This window comes from Narcine bancroftii, chromosome 2 (assembly GCF_036971445.1).
Source record: "Narcine bancroftii isolate sNarBan1 chromosome 2, sNarBan1.hap1, whole genome shotgun sequence".
Taxonomy (NCBI): Eukaryota; Metazoa; Chordata; class Chondrichthyes; order Torpediniformes; family Narcinidae; genus Narcine; species Narcine bancroftii.
This window is the reverse complement of record NC_091470.1, coordinates 276,689,608-276,712,214: the sequence shown is the minus strand read 5'-3', so window position 1 is coordinate 276,712,214 and position 22,607 is coordinate 276,689,608. Positions and strand designations below refer to the sequence as shown.

At 42.3% G+C, this 22,607-nt stretch overlaps 1 protein-coding gene across 8 annotated transcripts in view; it reads left to right on the top strand.

The window, feature by feature from the left end:
• The window catches only part of LOC138755288 (septin-7), a 196,317-nt gene extending 177,108 nt beyond the window's left edge, over positions 1 to 19,209 (top strand). For 6 of the 8 annotated variants that reach the window (XM_069921003.1, XM_069920997.1, XM_069921001.1 and 3 more), the window contains 6 exons: positions 3,869 to 3,920; positions 12,274 to 12,399; positions 14,288 to 14,308; positions 16,300 to 16,435; positions 16,832 to 16,977; positions 18,208 to 19,209. In XM_069921003.1, coding sequence (XP_069777104.1) covers positions 3,869 to 3,920; positions 12,274 to 12,399; positions 14,288 to 14,308; positions 16,300 to 16,435; positions 16,832 to 16,977; positions 18,208 to 18,247 — 521 coding nt within the window. In that variant the 3' untranslated portion in view covers positions 18,248 to 19,209. The remainder of the gene's footprint in view (positions 1 to 3,868; positions 3,921 to 12,273; positions 12,400 to 14,287; positions 14,309 to 16,299; positions 16,436 to 16,831; positions 16,978 to 18,207) is intronic. The other 2 variants (XM_069920998.1, XM_069921000.1) reach the window with 1 other exon arrangement.
• The last annotated feature ends 3,398 nt before the right edge of the window (positions 19,210 to 22,607 follow it).

Sequence of the window (22,607 nt, the reverse complement as noted above, 5' to 3'; positions counted from 1 at the left end):
GAAATGAGGAATGGGAAAGGCATGGAAACACTAATGGAAATGTATAGACCACCTAATGGGCTGAGGGAATTAGAGGAGCAAATTTGTAAGGAGATAGCATATATGTGTAGTAAACATAAGGTGATGATTGTAGGAGATTTTAACTTTCCACATATTGACTGGGACGCCCATAAAGTTAAAGAGGTGGATGAGTTGAAGTTTGTCAAATATGTATAGAAACATTTTCTAAATCAATACAAGGACTGCTTAAAGAAATCTCTTGGTGCCTGCCACATTGACCACTGCCAGTGGGCTGAAATCGCCTCCAAACGTGCATCTTGGCACCTCACAGTTCGGCGGGCAGCAACCTCTTTTGAAGAAGACCGCAGAGCCCACCTCACTGACAAAAGACAAAGGAGGAAAAACCCAACACCCAACCCCATCCAACCAATTTTCCCTTGCAACCGCTGCAACCGTGCCTGCCTGTCCCGCATCGGACTTGTCAGTCACCAACGAGCCTGCAGCAGACATGGATGTACCCCTCCATAAATCTTTGTCCGCGAAGCCAAGCCAAAGAAGACAAAGAAGAACCAACTAGAGAGGGGACGTTAGTGTAATGAGATAGGTCAGGTAAAGGATTGTGTTTGGGTCTAGTGATCACAATACTGTTAGTTTTAGGTTAATTATGGAAAAGGATAGGGCTGGGCCTAAGGTTGAGATTCTTGATTAGAACAAATCTAATTTTGAGGATTTGCGAAAGGATTTAGAGGGTGTGGATAGGGATAATTTATTTTCTGGGAAGGATGCAACAGATAAATGGAGGATATTCAAAGGGGAATTTTTGAGTGTACAGAGTCTGTGTCCCTGTGAGGATTAAAGGAAAGGTTAGAAAATATAGGGAGCCTTGGTTTTCAAGGGATATTGGGAATTTGGTTTGGAGGAAGAGGGATGTGTACATTCGATATAGACAGCAGGGAATAAATGAGGTGCTTGAGGAACATAAAGTGTGCAAAGAACTTTAGGAAGGCTAAACAGAGATATGGGGCTGCTTTGGCAGGTAAGGTACAAATAAATCCAAAGGGTTTCTACAGGTACATTTAAAGTAAAAGAAAAGTGAGGGATAAAATTGGGCCCCTTGAGGATCAGAGGAGTAGACTATGTAAGAGATGGGGGAAATTTCTTAATGATTTTTTCTTCAGTTTTCATTTATGAAAGGAATATTGAGTAAGGTGAAGTAAAGAAAATTAGTAATGGAAATGAGGACATGGAAAATATACAGATTAATGAGGAGGTAGTCCTGGCTCTTTTAAAGAAAAAGAGCCACTTTTAAAGTGGATAAGTCTCTGGATCCTGACAAGATATTCCCTGGGACCTTAAGGGAGGTTAGTGTAGAAATAGTGGGGGCTCTAGCAGAAATATTAGTCACGAAGATTGGAGGGGAGCTCGTGTAAACTGGGTAATTATAGGCCTGTGAGTCTGACCTCAGTGGTAGGTAAATTAATGTAGAGTGTTCTTAGAAATGGGATATACAATTATTTGGATAGATGGGGACTGATTTGGATTACTCAACGTGGTTTTGTGTGTGGTAGATCATATTTAACAAATCGTAGAATTTTTTGAGGTTACTAAAAATGTTGATGACGGGAAGGCTGTGGATGTTGTCTATATGGACTTTAGTAAGGCCGTTGACAAAGTTACACATAAGAGGTTATTTAGGAAGGTTCAATCTTTAGGTATTAATGTTGGAGTAGTGAAATAGATTCATCAACGACTGGATGGGAGATGCCAGAGAGTAGTGGTGGAAAATTGTTTATCAAATTGGAGGCAGGGAACTAGTGGAGTGCCTGATACTGGGCCCATTGTTGTTTGTCGTATATATTAATGATCTGGATGATAGGGTGGTAAATTAGACTAGTAAGTATGTAGATGATACGAAGATTGGTGGTGTTGTGGGCAGTGAGGAAGTTTTTCAAAGCTTGCAGTGGGATATATGCCAGTTAGAAGAGTGGGCTGAAAGATGGCAGATGGAGTTTAATACTGATAAATGTGAGGTGCTACATTTTGGTAGGACTCATCAGCAAAGGTCATACATGTTAAATGGTGGACAATTGAGGAGTGCAGTAGAACAAAGGGATTTAGGAATTCTGGTACATAATTCCCTGAAAGATGAACCACATGTAGATAGGGTGGTGAAAAAAGCATTTGGTATGTTGGCCTTCATAAATCAGAATATTGAGTACTGGAATTTGGATGTCATGTTGAGGTTGTATAAGGCATTGTAAGGCCAAATTTGGAATATTGTGTGCAGTTTTGGTTACTGAATTATAGGAAGGATATCAAGAAAGTAGAGAGAGTGCAGAGAAGATTTACAAGAATGTTGCCTGAGTTTCAGGGTTTGAGTTATAGGGAAAGGTTAAACAGGCTAGGGCTTTATTCCCTGGACCATAGAAGATTGAGCGGTGATTTGATAGCAGCATTTAACATTATGAGGGGGACAGATAGAGTAAATGTTGATAGGCTTTTTCCATTGAGAGTGGGGGAGATTGAAAGGGGAAATGTATAGGGGAAACATGAGGGGGACTTTCTTCACTCAGGGTGATGGAATTAACTTCCAGCCAAAGTGATAGATTCAAGCTCGATTTTAATATTTAAGGAAAAGCTGGATAGGCGTATGGATGAGAGAGGTATGGAAGGTTATGGGCCGGGTGCAGGTTAATGAGACTAGGTGGGAGAAGATGTTCGGCATGAACTAGAAGGGCTGAACTGGCCTGTTTCTGTGCTGTAATTGTTATGTTTATGTGGTTAATGAGTAATAAAATAAATGATCAATTTGTTTTCATATCCACAAGTACAATGTATAGATGCAGCAAAATTCTTATTTGTTGCAGCCACTTGGGCATGTAAAATGCACCAATCATAATGGTGTCCATTAAATTATCACAGTATACCTTGACAGAAAAAAGAAATTAAATATAAAGATATAGAACAATAAATATTCACAGTGCAGTTGGTACAAGAAAAAATAGTGACATTTGAAAAGTGCGAACAGATATTTTGGTGGTCCCAGACAAATTAATGGTTCAGACAAATGACAGTTCGGGAAGGATGCTGTGAGACATTGTACTGTTGAGGCATTGAATCATTACAGACAGCATGGGATTTGAACTCTGGTCCTGATTGCTACTGCTGCAAAGGCGTTGCACTAACTGTGCCTCCCGAACCATTTGAGTTTCTGTTGATTAATTTTCTTTAGTGTTTTCTTGCTTATCCACATTAGAAATTGTTATTTAATAGCAATGGTGGAGTTCGATGCTGCATTTACCAATGTCTGCCAAAGTGCGTTTGCAGTCAGATTGTTTACATGCATACGTATCTACTTGGGTCTTGTTTTTTGTACTTCCAATAAATGGTAGTTTTGCCTCGCCCACAGGAAAAATAGTCTTGGGGTTGGATGTCATGACATGTGTATGCTCTTGGCAATAAACCTGAACACTGAAACCTGAACTCGGAAAATAACAGCTTTATTCTTGCAGTGTACAATCGATTTCATCTCTGAAAATCAGGGATACAGTTCTGTTCCAGAGGCTTAAGTACAATTATCAGAGCGTTACCAGGGAAATGGAGGTTTTGTCTTTTGGTGAAATATTAAACAGAGATTTCACTTTTTAATCATGGAGAAGAATTGCTTGGCACTATCTCCACGATATCCTGCTTCCATCCTTGTTCTCAACAACCTTCCTAAATCATTACTTAAAGGACAGTACATGTGGGAGCTGCTGTGTGGATATTAGCTGCAATTTTCCTTATATTGTGATACTTCTTGAAGAATGTCAATCTCGTTTATGGTCATGAAAGCTGCTTTATAAATGCACGTCATTTTCTCTTGCAGTTGAGAATAGTGAGCACTGTGATTTCACAATCCTGCGAAACATGCTGATCAGGTAAGATTTCAAGTATCACTCATCTAATATTCTCAGACAAAATTATTGCTAAAAATTATTCCTAAGTAGTATTGAAAGTGTACTCATACTTATCTCTGAAAAGATCCTCTATTAAAAGTACACATTTAATGTAATGCATTCATGTTAATATTCACATTGTAACATCTGTACTTGGAACTTTTCTTTACACTTTTATTTTTTGCTGTTGAAATAAAACAATAAAGAATTTCAAGATTTTAAAACACCTCCAAAGCAGGTGCATATATAATGGCAGTAATTTTACTTCAAATGCATTACAGTATTTCCTCTTCCTTCATTACCTTATGAACATATTTGATGGTAAAACATGCTTTATGAATCATTTGACTTTGTTGAATCATAAAGGTGTGTTCTATTTGAGAGGATTATTTCTATTCATTTGCTGTATCAGGTGTTTCGGTACTGGGATATGCAACTCATACCTGTATTCTTCCATTGATTTTCTTGCTCATCAGGATTGGCTTCCAATCTATTCCTAGTTTTCTTTATTTGTTGCAAATGTCTGAAATCTCATGAGCAATTATCAGCCTTCTCTGTGTTGAGTAAGATTGTGGCTGATCCACTGTTAATCTTATCACTTCCCATTGATCTCTTCAGTGATTGCTTCCACAGCTTTTTGGAAGGGAACATTCCAAAGATTAACTACCCTCTGAGCGAAGAAGTTGTTCCACATCTCTTGTCTGAAATGAGCAACACTTCATTCTTAAATCCTTTCAAGATGTATTCTATAATTGTGGGTATAGAACAATACTGCAAAGGATCAGGCCCTTTGTTGAGTATAATGTCCAAACTAAAACTGTGCTGTGTGCATTTGAAAAATATCCCTCCATCCTCTTCTTATTCATGTCTATCTAGAAACACTACAAATTGTACTCCTTTCATCATTTTTTTTAATTGCCCTGCTCATCTCCCTTAAACTTCCTTCACCCCATCTTAAACTAAAAAATTACCCTGGGGAAAATAATTTGACTGCCCTCCCTTTCACTGCTTCACTGGTTTTTCTGATTTTATTAACTTCAATGAGGTTCCCACAGCCCATTTCGTTCCAGAGAAAACAATCTATGTTTGTTCAACCTCTTCCCATAAATTATACCTTCTAAACCAGGCAACATCCCAATAAACCTTTTCTGTATCTTTTCCAAAGCCTCTACATCCTTCCTGTAATGGAACTACTGGAATCGCGTACAACATTCCAAAAGCCACCTAAGGTGCAATATACAAATAAAACTCTGTGTATGAATAATAAAGATGAAATATTCTAGAAGGGGACTATTTGTCTTGGAGCAAAGGAGGGCAATGTGACCTTGAAGAGATGGATAAAATCAGGAGGGACATGAACAAGGTGGATGGTTAGCTTTTTTGCCAGGGCATAAATTTAAGATAAGACAAGAAGTGAAAAATGTAAAGGGGACCCACTTGGCAAGTTTTTTTTCCACTCACCAAGTAAAGACAATGCTGGAGAAACTCAGCAGGTCAAACAGTGTACTTTATATAGCAAAGATAAAGATACATAAACAATGTTTCGGGCTTGAGTCTCATCAAGTATTACATTCACAGGGTGTTGGGTATATGGAATGACCTGTCAAAGGAAGTGGTAGAGGTGGATTCTATTACAAGCCATTCGGACAAGTTCATGAATTTAAAATATTTAGAGGGATTGGGCAAAACATAAGCAAATGGGAGTAACTCGGGAAGGAACCTTAGTCAACGTGGATGAGCAAGGTCCTCACTTTAAACTGATACTCTCTGGTTTTAGACTCCTCTACCTGGGGAAAAGGACTGTGACTGTCTGCCTTTTCTATGGGCCTTGTGATTTTGTAAACCTCATCTACCAGTGAACAAAATCTTGTACTTATCCTGTTTCCCCTTGTAACTCAAGCCCTCCAGTCCCAGTGTGAATTGTTTCTGCATTCTTTCGAGCCTGATGACATCCTTGCAAGAGCTAGGTAACCAGAGGTGCACACAATAATCAAGTGCAGTCTTACTAGTATTTTGTACAGCTGTAAAATGATGTTCCAACTCTTGGACTTGTACCCTGACCAATGAAGGAAACAGTGCCCTGTCTACCTGTGTCACTACTTCCAGGGTGCTATGTACTTAAGTCCCTAGGTCTCTCTTTTCTATTGCACTCTCCAGGATCCTGTCATTTACTGTACAAATCCTGCCCTGGTTTTATTCAAGCACCAGAATTAAATTCTTCCTCCCATTCTTTGACCCACATAGATCCTGCTGTAATCCACTGTGCACTATGCTACCAATTTTGGTGATGTATGCAAACTTCTTATCTTTAACAACTTGGGTTAGAATGAAATTTGTGCTTTAGAGAATATAGCATTGAGGCAATCATGAGGCATATACATCCAAGAAATCTGAAGAGATTTGGCATGTTGTGGAGTACTCTCCCAACTTTCCCAGGTACCGTGTGAAATCTATTCTGATTTGTTGCATCACAGCCTGATTTGGGAATTTGACTGCCTAGGAACACAGAAGGCTCTAAAAGGTAACCAACGTAGTCAGGTCCTTCACAGTCTCTGACCTGTCTATTGAATGGATCTATGTGAGGCACTGTCTCAAGAAAGCAGACAACCCACCCTGGTTGCAACCTCTTCAAACTGTTGGCTTCATGCAGAAAGTACAGAAGCCTGAAGACGACCACCTCTATGTTCAAGAGCGGTTTCTTTCCAACAGCGATCAGGTTCTTGAACCTCCCCTTGTTAAACTAATCAGAACCACAAAGGGCTGTCTGCACTTTTGCAAAGTCACTTTTTTTGCACAGGGATAACGGAATAATTTTAAAAAAATATTTACTGGCCATTTTTAATTCAATCAATTTTGTAGGTTGATTTTTGTAGTTGTGTTTTCTTTTACAAAGTACTTATTCAGTTGCTGCAAGTCAGAATTTTGGTGCATATATACATTGCACAATATATATGATAAACACATCATTATAAATTGTGGCACACCTCTAGTCACAGGCCTCCAATTGGAAAAGCAGACCTCTCTCGCCCTCTGACTTCTCCACCAAGTATGGAATTTCAACTCACCATGGATTCCTGTGGTCTAATCTGGACCTGCCCACCATGTAGGATGACAAAGTTTACTGTCAGCCATTCTAAACCTTTTTTGGCTTTGCCCCTCTTGGGTCTCCTACCAACTGCATAAAATCTCTTTTATTATTTCAGTCCATGACTCCCCCCCCCCCCTAAATGTGCTGTGGCCCCCAGGGGCGCTGTATAGTTCTTGTTGAAAATGGCTGTTGTAGATGGTGATCTGAAAACAACAGCAATTCTGTCACTAAACCTAATTTGAGGATTTTTGTCCTGAATTGGCTATTTTCCATCAATGGCATTTTTCAAAGTCCGCTCTTCAGGATTCTTCATTTGTCTTTTGTTGTCCTGTGTTTTTGTTGTCCTGTGTTTTTGTTGTCCTGTGTTTTTGTTGTCCTGTGTTTTTGTTGTCCTGTGTCCTGTGTGACAGTGGGTATTTTTGTCACTGCAAACCTGCATCTGATTGCTTCTGTCAGCAATATCCATTTATAATATCTCATCAAAAAACAATTTTGTTTCAGAATTTCAAAAACAATCAAGTATATCACACATGTTATGCATAAAATGTTTAAGTAAAAATGAACACTTGTGGGTCATTGGTTTGTATTTGTTAAGTAATGTTTAGCACAAATGCGAAAGTGGTGATGCCCTCTACTTCATCTCAACAAAGTGCAAATTGGGTGACTACTTTGCTGAACACCTCTAAGCCCAAGCTAGAATTCCTAGCTGCTAGGCTATTTCAATTTCCCGCACTATTCCCACATGGGCAAGTCTGTCGTCGGCCTCACCCATTGACAGGGTGAGGACAAACAATAAAACGTCACATCAGATTTTCTTAAACCCAATAGCATGAACATTAACTTTTCTAATTTTGGGTAATCCCCATTTCTGTTCAATGTTGTGCATTTATTTCCATTTCTTCTCTGTCTGCTCCTGTTCTTACTTGTATTGCTAACCTTTCACTCTTCCTCCCAAGTGCTTTCTCTCTCCCAGTTCTGTCCAGTACCCTATTCTCCTCTGAGTTTCTCCCCAGCGTCTTCCCTGCCTATTTTTGCAACACCTTGACTTACTTCCTATAACCCTTCCTACTTTAGTCTCCATAAAGTCCCAACCTAAAACGTTGACTGACCCACAGATGCTGCCTGAACTGCTGAGTCCCTCCAACTCCTTTGTGGACTCAAGATTCCACATCTGAGTCACGTGGTGGAGTAGTGGCTGGTCGAGTGGAACCAGCCCTCGCTAGAGAAAAGAAAGAAAAAAAAGTTTGAAAATGCAGCGCTCAATAAACATAAAATACAGGAAGAGAAGGATGGGGTTGCGGAGGGGAGACAGAGGATGGCACCCAAAGGAGAGAGAGTAGGAGTAACGGAGGGAGGATCGCTGGAGAGGAAAGAAGAAGGCCTTACCTGCACGTAGGAGCGGGGAGCTGCCGTGGAGAGGAGTAGGTGATCTCCGGAGTTGGTGGGTCCCCAGAGGAGCGGTGTCCTCCTGACTGGCGGACTTCAAAAATGGCTCTCAGAGCCAAGAAGAGGTACACAACTGCACATGCACAGTGCGCAAGTAAAAGAAAGGATTAACACGGCGGGAGGGGGACTCAGCTGGGTGTAGCCAGCTGTAGAGCAGCTGGCTGGGGGGTACGCCCAGTGTTGGGGCGTTCAGCTGGGGGAAGTAAGCAGGAAAGAAGAGAGGAGTGCTGAGGAAGAATGAAGGGCTGGAAGAGGGTGAGCGGCAACGGGGCGACCGGCAGGGGGATGACCTGCGCCAAGAAGCCCAGCAGCGGTCGGCCTGCAGCAGGGGGCCCAGCAGCAGGTCGACCTGCAGCGGGAGGCCCAACAGCAGGAGACACGGCAGCTGGAGGCCTAGCAAGGATACAGAAGCAGTTCACCAATGAAGGATGAAGATACATAGATACAGAGAAGAGAAGAAGATGACACAGACATAAATACAGGCACAGAAGAAGAGCAAGAATTTCAAAGGAAAGAAGAAGGTAAAATAGGACAAAGTTTAGATAAAGCCTTTTTTGAAGAACAAATGAGGTCATTAAAAGAATGGCTATCATTAAAATTTAGATTAATCATAAGAAAAATGAAAAGAGCTGAAGACAGAATGCAAAGCTTAGAGTTGGTCATGACTGAAATAGGGAAAAGAGTAGAAAATGTTGAGGAACGAGAAGCTGCTGTAGAAATGGAGATAAATGATTTAAGAGGGAAGTTGGAAGAGAGTGGAAAAAATTTTAAAGAGGCACAAGATTTATTGTCACAAAAAATTGACGTGTTGGAAAACTACAGTGGGCAAAACAACAAGGGAGTGGTGGGTCTGGGGGAAGGCAAGGAAGTGTCGGGTGTGAAGGAATTTGTGAAGGGGTGGATCCTGAAAGTGCTGGGAACGACGGATTCACATGAAGAAATAGAGATCGAAAGGGCACGTAGAGCACTGGTGCTGAGACCACTGCCGCATCAAGGACTGAGATCCATGTTGGTGGGACCTAAGATACACGAAGGGGGGGTGGGGGGGAGGCCATGCTGGAGCAGACGGGAGGGAAGGTTAGAGAAGACAATTAGCCGTTGGAATATAAGGGACAAAAAAATATTTTTTTGCCCGGACATGGGCTTCGAACTTTTGGGGTGGGGGGTGGTTCGGCACGGCGGGGGGAGTCTTATGGAAGAAAGGTTATAGCTTTGTATTGGGACGTCCAGCAGTGTTCAAGGTATTTGTTCCTGGGGGGCAGGGTGGACTATTCTCAGACCTGGGGAAGGCCCAGGAATTTGCTGAACGTTTGCGTGGTGGGGGGGGAAGGAGGGGGGGTGCTGGTGGGGAGGACCAGCAAGAAAATCTACAAAAGTATGTAAAAAGATAATGTATGTATAAAGATTTGGAGATGGATGGGGGGGGGGGAGGAGTGGGGGAAAAAAAAAGAAAGCCTTGTTATATGTATAGGTAAATAGTGTTCGCTGGGGGGGGGGGGAGAATAATGGTCACTGTGAAATCGGTTGACGCTTGCGAGTAAGTTCACAAACCGAATGGAAAAGGGTATTGTGGTTGCCGTCAAGGGACAAGGGGCAATCCAAGGATGGGAGGTTCATTTGGGGTTAAAGGGTTATTGCTTGTGGGGATTGTTGGGGTATTTCATGTCTTAAGTGCGTTGTCATATATTGAGATTAAAAAGGAAAAATTAAAAAACAATAATGGATGAAAAGGGGGTAGAGGTGGTGAAGAGGCAAAAAAGAAGTTAAAATAAAGATATAAGATGGCCCCGTTGGACTATATGACTATAAACGTTAACGGAATATATAACCAATTTTAAGTGTATCCCATTGGTAAAAAAAATCACATATAATTTAAAAGACAAAGTTACAATGTTTGAAAAAAACCTGGGAACCATATATGGAACATAACAGAAAGAGAAGGCTTCGGACCACCACCACCCAAAATGATAAGAAGATAAACACGATCAGATTTAATGTGAATAAGTAGATGATACGTCTTTTTTGTTTGTATTCCTTTTGTATAAAGATATTGTTTTATTGTATTTTATATGTTCAATATTTACTGTTTTTGGAGGGGGTTGGGAAGGGGAAAGGGAGAGATGGGGGGAAAAAAGAGAAAATGTCACTGTGAATATTTAAAGAGATGCATCTGTAAATATATTGGTTGATATGGTTCATTGTGTGATAAATAAAGAATTACAAAAAAAAATGATTCCACATCTGCAATGTTTCTATTTCTTTGAACATGGCGTTTAATTGAGTTCCTGGCTGTAATCAGTGGTTTGAAAAACTGCAGTGATTCTGGGAGGAGAGCAAAAGGGTTCCAGGGTGGTAACATTTTGAAAATTGATGATCATCAACATTCCTGAATTGTCATGAGAATGGTTTAGAATATTGTGGATCCTTTAATAGGATTTTGAACACTCAGTCACAAAAGATGCCTTAATCCTTTCCATTTTCGAGGTTTTGTGATTTAAATTGCTTTGTACAAGGAATGAAAAAGAAAATGGTAAATAAAGGTTCACTTTTAAAATTTTTGCATTTTTTGGAAAATTAAATTATATTTTTGTTCATCAAGTGAAATGCCTGGTCTGAGCAATGCCCATTATTTTTTTAGTCAATATAATTGAGGGAATAGGTGCAAGTATGATTTTGAATATTGATTTAATTTACTTTGGCAGTGAAGTACATCTCTGGTATCAGAACAAACACTCTTCTGTTTTAAAACTGGCTCATATAAAAAGCTTGGCTTTGACCAAGCCTCTATTTTGATCTTGCTTCCTTTTTTCATATGTTTGAATCACTATTTGTAGTCTTCTTTGTCTTTACAAGTCAATAAAAAATGAGGAGTGTATTGATGAACAGTGAATATTGTGACTCAGCACATGTGTACTCACTGGCAGATACACTCCAAGACTTGGTGCATGATTATAACCATATGACAATTACAGCACGGAAACAGACCACATTGGCCCTTCCAGTCCACACCAAACGAAGTACTCTTCTCAAGTCCCACCTACCTGCACCATGCCCATAACCCTCCAATCCATATACTATCCAATTTTTCCTTAAATGACAGAATGGACCCTGCCGCCACTACTTCTCCTGGAAGCTCATTCCACACAGCCATCACTCTGAGTAAAGAAGTTCCCCCGCATGTTACTTCTAAACTTTTGCCCCTTAACTCATGACCCCTTGTTTCAATCTCTCCTACTCTCAATGGAAAAAGCCTATCCACATCAACTCTATCCCTCTCATAATCTTAAATACCTCTAACAAATCCCCCCTCGTCCTTCTACACTCCAAAGAATAAAGACCTAATTTGCTCAATCTTTCTTTGTAATCTCGATGCTGAAACCCAGGTACTGCCCTGGATTTCCTTGGAAAAACTAATTTCTTGCCAGCTTTTAGCAAAGTTTGGCAACTCGGCCAATGCAACTCGACCAATGCAACTCGACCAATGCAACTCGACCAATGCAACTCGACCAATGCTACTCAACTAATGAATTTGGTTCAGCTTATCAACTATTCAGAAATATTTTCTCCAAAACTTGATTTTGGAATGCAATATAGGTGAGAAGTTTGAATGAGGGCAGCACATGTTGAAGTAAAACTCCCTTTGTCATTGTGACCTTGAATGCTTTCTATATTGAAATTTTCTTTTAATTGTTTAACTCACCGTAGTTAACTATTGGCAGTGCACATGGAACTTGGTTTTTAGATCTGTTCAGTGGTTATAAATTGTCCATCAGACATAACCATGTTCCTTTCTTGACACAGAACTCACATGCAGGATCTGAAGGATGTAACCAACAATGTCCATTATGAGAATTACAGGAGCAGAAAATTGGCTGCTGTTACGTACAATGGTGTTGATAACAATAAAAACAAAGGACAGTTAACCAAGTAAGAAACTTATTTTCTTTGCAGTTGTGCATTTACCTAATCTTTTCATTAACTTTACAGAAACTTTGCAGGAATTGTTTTCCACATTTTTCAAAATTCTTTCTGCTCATGGTTTATAAAATGGTGTCTTTAGTGAGTGAACATCTGGCAACCTTACGCACTGCTGACTTCAAATACTTTTGTCTTTGTTCCATTCCCCAAGAAGCTTCTAACCCAGGGTATGGCTTCTCAAAATTTGACTCTTGTCCTTGTTCACTGAGATGTATATTTTCCTCAGAAAAGTTGATTGGTCCTTAAGTTTTTTTTAATGTGCGCATAAAGTATAAAACATGTGTATTGGCCAAGTTTTTGTAAGGGAAGGACCTAAAATTCAATTTGCATGGCCCATCTGCATTTACTAAAAATGGCACTCTTAACTGAAGCACCACTGCAGGATTCAACTTGATACATGGTCCTGAGAATAAGCTGGTTGACCATAGTCTCTTCTAACACGTATTTAAACATGAGCAATTAACTGGACAGTCAGTCCACCGCTTTGTGACACATTATGGAAATGAGTCCACACAGATCACAAGCCATCCACCTTGAATCTACATTCATCCCATTTTCTGTTCTTCCCCATTTTCTCATTATCTACCTTCTACAAAATTTTATTCTGGCACAAAATTTGTACTTTTATAAATCCACACAGCTTTTCTTCCTTGAAAAAATACACTGGTGTGGACTTGTTTTTTTTTGATGTATGGTTCCATTGTACCAAATTCCTCATCAGAGTTCAGGAAGGGAAAGTTAAAACTGGTTCTTATGTCAATTTCAGATTTATTGATAGACCACTGTTGTATCACATTACTAAACCTGCTGCCCTCTAGTTGAAATTTGATTTGTCTTCCATGCATTGAATGGTCTCAACTGACCTCGTGGTCAGTGTCTGATGTCACTGGAAATGGCTGCAATTGTTCACTTGGTGGAGTGTGGTTTTAAGATGCTGTGCATCATGTGCGTGTGTTCGTGGATTTCTGCTTGCTTAGATTTTTTTTGGATTGGCCCATAATCTGGCCATATTTTTAACCATTTTCTTTCTTTGAATGTTGTAAAGGAAATACACATTTTAAAAAACATGGAGTTTGAAGACAGTATTTCTACATTTCCATGACCTTGTAAAATGTTAACAGATACAATAATTCAAGTACCCGCAAGTTCATTATTTTTTCGATTTGGAGGTTTGCTGTGGCTTTAAACATTAAATTGAGTGAGCTCACTCAGAGGAAATACTGTCTTTTCAAAGTTGAAATAAGTTTTTCAAACTGATAAGCCACCAAAACGTGTAATAAATTTGGAATGAAAAGTGTGAATAAAATAACCAAGCAGCAACCTTCTCAGAATGCCTGATGTGCAAGGTTACTGTGGGCAGTTGGAAGAGTGGACTTGCAGGTGTTGTTGGGTCCAGGATTTGGATAGAGAAATGTAGTGCAGAATATTTTCTCTTGGAGTGAAGAATAGGCCACGTTTGTAGCAGAAACAGCATGTAGTCAAGTCTACATCGCAAGGTGCAATCAAGCCTCATACAGCAACCAATGAAGGCAGATTATTTTGTGGTGTTACATTTTCCTATATGCATTTCCAACAGGAGTATTATAGTTGCATTTCAAGTTGTACACTGTGCAGGTCAGAATAGATCAATGTCTAAAACCTTGCACATCACATGGGAAAATCTGAGAATGTTACAAACACGAGTTATATTCTCCATTGCTTTTTTGCAACATTAAATGAAATTGCATAAGATCAAACTTTACTTATTTATTTCATCTTTATAACCTCTCCATGTAATTTAATGTATTGCTGTGTTTTCCTCATCCTAAGTGTCTGTGTATCTGTTTTTTCTTTTTAGATTTGACACAGTTGAAGGCATGTAAGTGGTTGTTTAAATTATTTGAAACAACTTTTTCAACATTTGTTAGCAACGACTGAAATTTCAGTTCCATTGGATGAGAAGGTTATAACTTACCGCCATCGGATGGGATCTCGTTGGTGTTACCTACTAATCAGATGGAAGCTGCTTGTTCCAAAAATGCCCTCCTGTCAAAACTTATTTAGGTAGTGGGGAAAGTAACTGAAGTACTCAAATCTAAATTGGAATATTTTACTTGAGGCTGGAATATTATGAAATTATATGGTTGGAATCAAACAGGCTTATTTTTGGAGCAATCAAGTGTGGGAACTCTGTCTGCTGAGTAGCTGGCCTTCCAGTCAAGCTCAGGCTAGGAAGGATAAGGAAAATTTCACTTGAATGCTTGTGTGTCACTCAGCCCTTGAACTGCTCTTTGCTTTCCTGCTCCTTTTTAGCGTTCGACAAGTCCCCGCGGGACTGCTGGCCAACTCAGTCAACTTATTTTGCTGTACTGCGCACAAGGCAGATTTTACTCTTATTTCCCTTTTGTTGGATGGATTCAGTGAGGTGCAAATGATGCTGCGGTCCAGTACTTGGAGTGAAAGTGACCTCGCTGCGATTGCATTCTTCCATTGAGTGTCTAGGAGAGAGAGAGAGCGCCACGTGACTTTAGTCCAAGGACACAAAAGGGTGTAACCCCATCAATGGTCTGCAGTAACACTAACCAGAATAACTTGTCTTGTTTATCACTATTGCGTCTAATGTTCTGCTCTTATATACGACTCCTTCCACCAGGATGTGTATGGGACTTTTTCTTCAGGATTCTGCTGACTGGTTTTGCATTCCCATTTTCCTCCTCGTCACATAGGTATCCCTGGCAGGCTTGTTGGGGGAAATGTGGTTTTGTTCCTCTGCTTGAAACCTTTGTCCAAGGATAAACCTCAAGATAAGTTCTCAAGAGAGTGGTTATTTTGACCTTGATCTTCACAAACAAAGCAGGGGGTTTTGTGTCTGGCTAAATGAGAGCTCATGGTTATACGAGACATTTTGTCCTCGTTCCCCTTGTGACAATCCTGACTGAATACAGTTGCATAGAGAAAGCAGAACACTTTTGGAAGAACTACTCAGCGAGTAGAGCAGCATCTGTGGAGGCAAAAGGCGTAAGTTGACCTGCAGGAGAACAGAGAGGAAGATTGGCAGAATAGTGTGAAGACTGATTAGGGGAGCCATTGGGACTAAGATGATGGGCAAATGCCCATCAGCTTGGGTGAGGGGATGGGAGGGACGAAAAAAGGAAACAAAAACTAGGTGAGTGTGTTGAGGACAACGCCAAGGGTGAGGGGGCCTCTTTGTTCATCTTTCCCCATCCTCCTACCCTCGCCTGACTCCGTCTGTCCATTCTCCACCTTCCCCCTCTAGCCCTGTCTGCCCCTGACGTCCACCTGCCAACTTTACTGCTATCTACTGGCCATCTTTCCTTTCAGTGCTCGTACCAAGTTAATGCTTCTTGTCATTTGATCAGTCTGGGTGAAATAAGGTGACCCCACTTTTGCTGTTAGATGTTCACGTGATGTTGGTGGAAAAAGCAGCACAGATAGTGTAGCGGTTAGCACAATGCTCTTACAGTACCAGTGACCCAGGTTCGAATCAAGCACTGTCTGTGAGGAGTGTGTACTTTCACCTCCTGTCTGCGTGGGATTCCTCCAGGTGCTCTGGTTTCCTCTCACCTTTCAAAACCTGTGGGGATTAACAGTTAATTAGTGTGTTTGTGGGAGCATGAGGTAGTGGGCTGGAAGGTTCTGTTAGCATGCTGTACATCAAAATTTTAAAAATTAAAATTAAAAATGTGTGACCTGCAGAGGCAGAGGTCAAGTTCCAATGAATTGGGCATCTGTTGAAGGACAGGCTGGCACAAAACCTCTTGATTTCTTCAAAAACTACGACTAAAATGTTACTTGGTTGCAGGCAGCTTGTGTACTGTGAAGTTAACTGCTTCTTTTTTCTGGTTACAGAAGTCCTCTCGCCCAGATGGAGGAGGAGCGGAGAGAACATGTGGCAAAGATGAAGAAGATGGAGATGGAAATGGAACAAGTCTTTGAAATGAAAGTCAAAGAGAAGATTCAGAAGCTGAAAGATTCCGAGGCAGAGGTACAGCATTTCAGAACTCTGATCCTTTTTACTTCACTGGCTGTACTGTAATTAGCAGCGTATGTCTAGCTCTCCAAATGGTCATTAAAATATTTTTAAAATTTGAGTAACAATACAGCACTGCAGGAGGACATTCCCACCCATGAAACTTGATTACGTTGCCAACATTTTTGGAGGGTGGGAGAACGAACCACCACAGAGTTGGTAGCTGGCTTTGTAGACATTATTTTAAAGTAATGTAGTTATGCCAGGTTGGGGGTAGTGTATCCTCTCACCTGGGCACAGGGCTGATCCATCTCCACCTCATGCATACAGAATGGGGAGTAAGAGCTGAGCTTAGTGATTATTGGACTGCATCAGGTGGACATTGTTTAATTTCATTGCCTTGCCTTGTAGCTCCAACGACGCCATGAACAAATGAAGAAGAATTTAGAAGCGCAGCACAAAGAGCTTGAGGAGAAGCGTCGCCAGTTTGAAGATGAGAAGCAGAACTGGGAGGCTCAGCAACGCATCCTGGAGCAGCAAAAGCTGGACTCCACCAGGTACACATTCGCAGCCCAGCTGTTAGCTTCCTGGCTCAATCTACCTGGAGCCTGACACCCCGAGCACTGAAGAGTAAGCCAAAGCTAACCTGCTGCCCCCACTGTCAGCAGAGGAAGTCTACCTCCTGCTCAACCGTTGCAGGTGATCCAGCCAGAACAGCCTCATGTCTCCTACTGGGCACCTGGAACACAGCACCTGTCCTGGTTCTATTATCACTGTCAGATCCTCCTTCATTACAATGTAAATCATATCCTGGCCTTGGTTCCAGTGGGTTCAGTACCTATTCCTGGAATCCTTCCAGTAACCAGTTTGCTTCTTGTGTAACACTGAATAAGTCCTGCAACCCATGGTCCTATTATTGCGTGTACACTTGAGTAAGGCCCCATTTATTGTCATTTGGTGTACTAATCATAAAATGCCAGTGTCTCCGTCAAAATGTGAAGGAGCACAAATTCTGTACTTGTGATATTCCTTGTCCCAGATTTCCTCTCCATATCTCTAGCCCACTAGTCAGTGTTTGAAGGGGTGGGATTATCATCACCTAAGATCAGTAAACCTGCTGGGTAAGATGGCAAAAAATGACTCATTCATACACTCAGTGCCTCACAGTTTCTTCCCAGCACTGCATACCCAATGAATTGTGATTGTAGTTTTGATGCTCCTTTACGTCACAGGGAGAATTAAGCATTTGTTTGCCCCATGTTCTGATGACTGCCTCAGTTTGGTGTCCCATTGTACAGAGCTCAGTCTCCGATGGCTATGAATGAAAGGGGTGGAGGTGTTTCTGAAGCATTTTTCATTTTTCAGCCTGTTCATTCTGGGAGGCTAATGTTGAATGGGAAACTGCTTGCAACTAGTGCACACCAAGCTCCCACAGACAGCAGTGAAAATGGGGGGAGGAAATAAAGGAAACTGCTGGCCAGGCATCCTCCTCAGAGTACATTCAGGGGTGCAGTTTGATCTAGGCAGCCCAGACTACATTCCCCAGAGTGATTAACAGCCCTCTAGCTCGGCAGGAGTGGAGGCTTACACCCAGCTGCTAAGTGTAAATGCACTTGCATTTATTGGAACTAGTTGGCCCCTCTATCTGCCTGTGCAACGTAGCTGAGTGTATGAACTCCTGCACCAGTGGGAGACCAACTCCTGCAAGGATGTCCCCCTCTCTTGTTCCACTTGGTTTGTTTGCTTATTTCACCATAGCATGCTAATATTTGTGTTTTCTTTAAAAGGACCTTGGAGAAGAACAAGAAGAAAGGGAAGATCTTTTAAACGTTTGAAGGTCATCAATTATGTACTTGCCAATTTGACAGCTCTGGACATAATTTTTTTTTTTGAAAGGATTCAACTTTGCACCTATTATCTATATAATGTTAATGTATTAGCATGTGAAATGGCCAACCTAATATGTACATTAATTTCTAATTGTAGTCTCTGATATAGGAAGTTAGAAAAGTCTCTCATTATCTGGGGTGTATTGTATGTAGAGACACAACATCTGAATTTTTTTTAAAGAACCTGATGCCTCCCTTTTTATGCAGATAAATGTATTCCTGTTATGCAATCATGTTCTGGTGGTTTGTTTACAGAATATTGTCTGTTTTCTGCAGATATGAGAACTTTGAAAGATGTTGAAAAGAAACAGTGCCATAATTTGTTGTACTTTCTCTCTACTTCAGAAGTAACACAATTTCATCCGACGTAGACCAAGATTGTCCAACTCCTGGTTTTGGGCCTACACCTCTTTTTCTTCACCTTTCACTGTTCTCTTCCCCCAAAACATCCAGAAATATTTAAACTAACAGGCTCAGCCACTTATGTAATGTGTTGTCTTAGATTTTTGCTGTTTTCATTCAATAATGTTCTCCTCCTAAAACATTAACTTTTTGTAATTGCTTCATTTATTGCAACAAATAATTTAGATATTTCATTTATTGTCCAGCAACATGCTGAAAGATCTTTTTTTTAAAAAGCATAGCTTTTGTATGTTAGGAGTTGAGAGGAGGATGTGTTCATGCATTTTATTGTAACTGCCTTTCCTGTATGCTCTGGAGCCATTAAAGCACCTTCTCCAGTTAAAAGGGCAGTCTAGCTTGCATTTCCGTACTCAGTGGATTCACAGACTCAGAGGGAGGGGAGGGAGTCGCATCTAACTGTATACCTGTTACCCATCTCTGTATTTTTGTTTGTATTGTACAGAGTCACATAATAAAACAATGTTGTGAAGATGCCAACGCTTCCTGCAACAATGTCATGATGTCATCTGCCATGTTAATGGAAGAATGGGTTTGTCTTGGACGTAACAATCGTGATTTTATATTTTTATGGAAATCCTAAAGGTATAAACTTCACCTGGGTCCTAGGCAAGCACGTTTTGTCTCTGGGAGATGGTGCTGAGGTATTCTTGAGTCTGTCATAGGACAAACAGCTTGTCAGGGAGCAGCTACCCTTGCTATCAGGAGCACTGGCTGAGGTTTGTCTCCATTCCAGGCCTGGGGATTGAACTGATGTCCTCCTGTCACATCCACTGCATTTCAATCTTACAGATAATTCCCACAAAACTGGCCACCTGCCCTCTGATTCAGGCTGCTGTGCTGGCTGGCTGTCTACTGTGGGCTTGTGGATGTTTGGAGGGTCACTCTGATCAAAGTGGTCCTGTGTGTGGCGTATCAGCACCGGGAGGCCGAGAGCATCCGGTGACATCAGAGGGCCTACAACATGTGTTGCACTGCTCTTAAGGCCTGTGTTTTCCATTCAGAGGAACCCCTCCCACCATTCTCCACAGGATTAGAGCCAGGATGGGAAAGGTGGACTCCACCTTCTGCTTCATCCTTACCACTAGTATCTCTGACCGGCCTCTCTGCCTTCCTAATCTTGCATTTTATCAACTGCATATCTTGTACAAAAAGTAGTTCCATGGTATTTTTTTTTACAGTTAATGACTGGTTGGAAGGTCGTGGAGGCAAGTTGGTGGCAGAATTGGAGAAGGATGATGGGTGCAGTGGCTTTCACGAGATCCTGAAAGGGCCAGAGGATGATGCTGCTCCCTGCACGTCCCTGGGAATTGTGTGGTGATGGTTCTGATCTGAGAGCCTCTGGTGAACTTGGAGAGCAGGTTAGATGATGGGAAGAGTCAGTTCAGGAGGCCCTGGCAGTGGCAGAAGGCTGGGAGAACCTCCAACAGTCAGATGTCTCTCCCTGGAGATGGTCATGATGGTGGCACCTCCAAGCCCCCAGGTAGACAACGGACTTTGAGCCACTCTCCACAAGGCCACACATAGTTGTGGGGACTTCTTTACGGTGAAACCAAGTGTTGATGCAGCTGTTTTCAACAGCCATGTTGCTCACCTGGTAGAATCCTTCCTTTTCCAACTCCCCCCTCTTTCTTTCCCCCCTCCCCCCTGAGCAGCTGGCTAGTCACCTCAAGTTCCCAGCTTTGCTCCTAGTTAAATCTTCCTTGACAGGATCCTACCCTGGACTGAACTGGAAACAGTGCCACAGTACAGCTTTAATAAATCCCAGAACCTTAACTCCTTACTCTGCAGCCTTTCATCTGGTCAAACCATTTCCCCCCTTTCCCTAATTCCCTCCCTCAGATCCTCCCCCCTCCCCATTCTCTCTGTCCCCCATTTCTCTCCACCACCCCCGCCCCCTCCCCATCTGTCCTATTCCCTCCTTCCAGTTCCTTTCCCTTCCCCCTCAATTTCTTTGCCTGCTTGGTAATACTTTCATGCCAGAATCCGCTAGCTCCTCCTTGGGCTGTGGAGCTCCTTAAGGTCACAGGCCTCTTCTTGCTTTCCCTTGGGAGTTCTACAAAGGCAGATAAAGCTTCAGTCGGTTCAGTAACTCCTGGTGTTTAACCAGTCACCTTTCCTGTCACTCTGGACTCTCACATCTGCATAGACTCCAGGGGGATGAGTGTATTTTCACTCCCATTCATCTTCCTCATTCACGCTCTTCAAGTGAACCAAACATCCCTTTCTCTGTGCTATCTCCACCCTGGGTAAACTATGGTCCCTTTAAAGTACTCTGACCCCCCATCCCCCCAACATTCCCCTCCATCCACACAAGGTCTCAATCCTTGAACACCTCCATCCACTCCTGGTTTCCCCCTTCCTTCACTTGTGACCGACAGTCTGCCAAATTTGTCCTTGTTGGTGCCCAGTGCCTTGCTGAGCCTGTGGTTTGGAAACCTCCCTAACTGCTTTATATTTCCTTCAACTTCACCTCCATGACCTGCTACCAATACCATCTCATTTGTTTATTCCATTTCCTTTTGGACTGTTTCTGTGCATTATAGACCTTCTTCAGCTGTTTGTGAATGTTGAGCAAACTCAAGGCTACAAGAGAGATGATGGCTGCTCACAATGGGCTGTAAACGTTGCACTTTTGATATATGGTTGGTGATTTGGGATCACTTGCCAGCAACTTCCCGCAAGTATTTCCTTCCTCTTGGCAGTTCTGCCAGCTGTTTAACCTCAATATTGTTGCTCGTCACTGAGCTCTATCACAATTTTTGTCGCTGGACTGATCCAATAATGCTGTTGAGTGTTTCTGGGCAGCTTAACTAATTACTATATGTCCCAGCTGTTAAGAAATTAGAGAAGTTGATTAAATTTGAAATCAACTTTAAATATCATTTGCCACTTCAATTAATCTCACTCTCACTTTCACTGCAAGGATTTGTTTGTTAAAGTCAGAAAAAGACAAAAGGTGTAGTGGCAGCTATACTGCTCCGGCAATAACATACACACAACCAGACAGGTTGAGCTCAGTGAGCAGACTAGTTTATTGCAGGCTGCTGGGGCTGCACTTATATTCCCAGCCTGGACCTGGCTGAGAACCATGCTGGAGGGCGCTGACGTCACCTTGGCATCATATGATCCCACAGTGTGGGTTTCTGAGCCCCGTGCTGAAAGGAAGGGAAACCCCCCCCCCCCCCAGCGGCACCATTTTGGCCAGCTGCCCCGCCGCGTGGCTTATAAGTGGCACCGATTCGCCTGCCTCGTGAGCTGCCAGACAGCCCCCCAGAACTGGCACCAATGTCCTTTATCGCCGTGTGGCCTCGCTTCTTGGGCTGGGCAACGACCACAGGCTCGGTGGGATCGAGGTGTGCTGGCTTCAGCCTGTTCATGGTAAACAGCTTCTGCCTGCCGTCAATGCCAAGCGTGAATGTCGAGCCGGAACACTGTACAACCCTGTACGGCCCCTCGTACGGTTGCTGCAGAGGTGCCACGGTCGGGCCCCGCTGAACGAAAACGTACTCTGCAGAAAGCAGTTCGCTGGGAACGTTGAGACAGGTGGGTGCCATGCCTGGGAAGTGATGGGGATTCAAACAAGAACAAGCGTGTCCTGAGGTGAGGAAGTAGTTTATGCAGCGACCGCTGGAGATTGTAAGGTGCGTTGACGAACTCACCAGGTAGTGCCAGCGGCGTACCGTAGACTAGCTCAGCTGATGACGCCTGCAGATCTTCCTTGGGAGTGGAGCGGATGCCCAGGAGCACCCAAGGCAGTTCGTCCGCCCAGTTGGGAACGGTGAGGCGGGCCATGAGGTTCAACCAGTCCATTGGCCTGCGGGTGGTAGGCCGTGGTGCAGTGTAGCTGGATCCCCAACCTATTAGCGAGCTGTGCC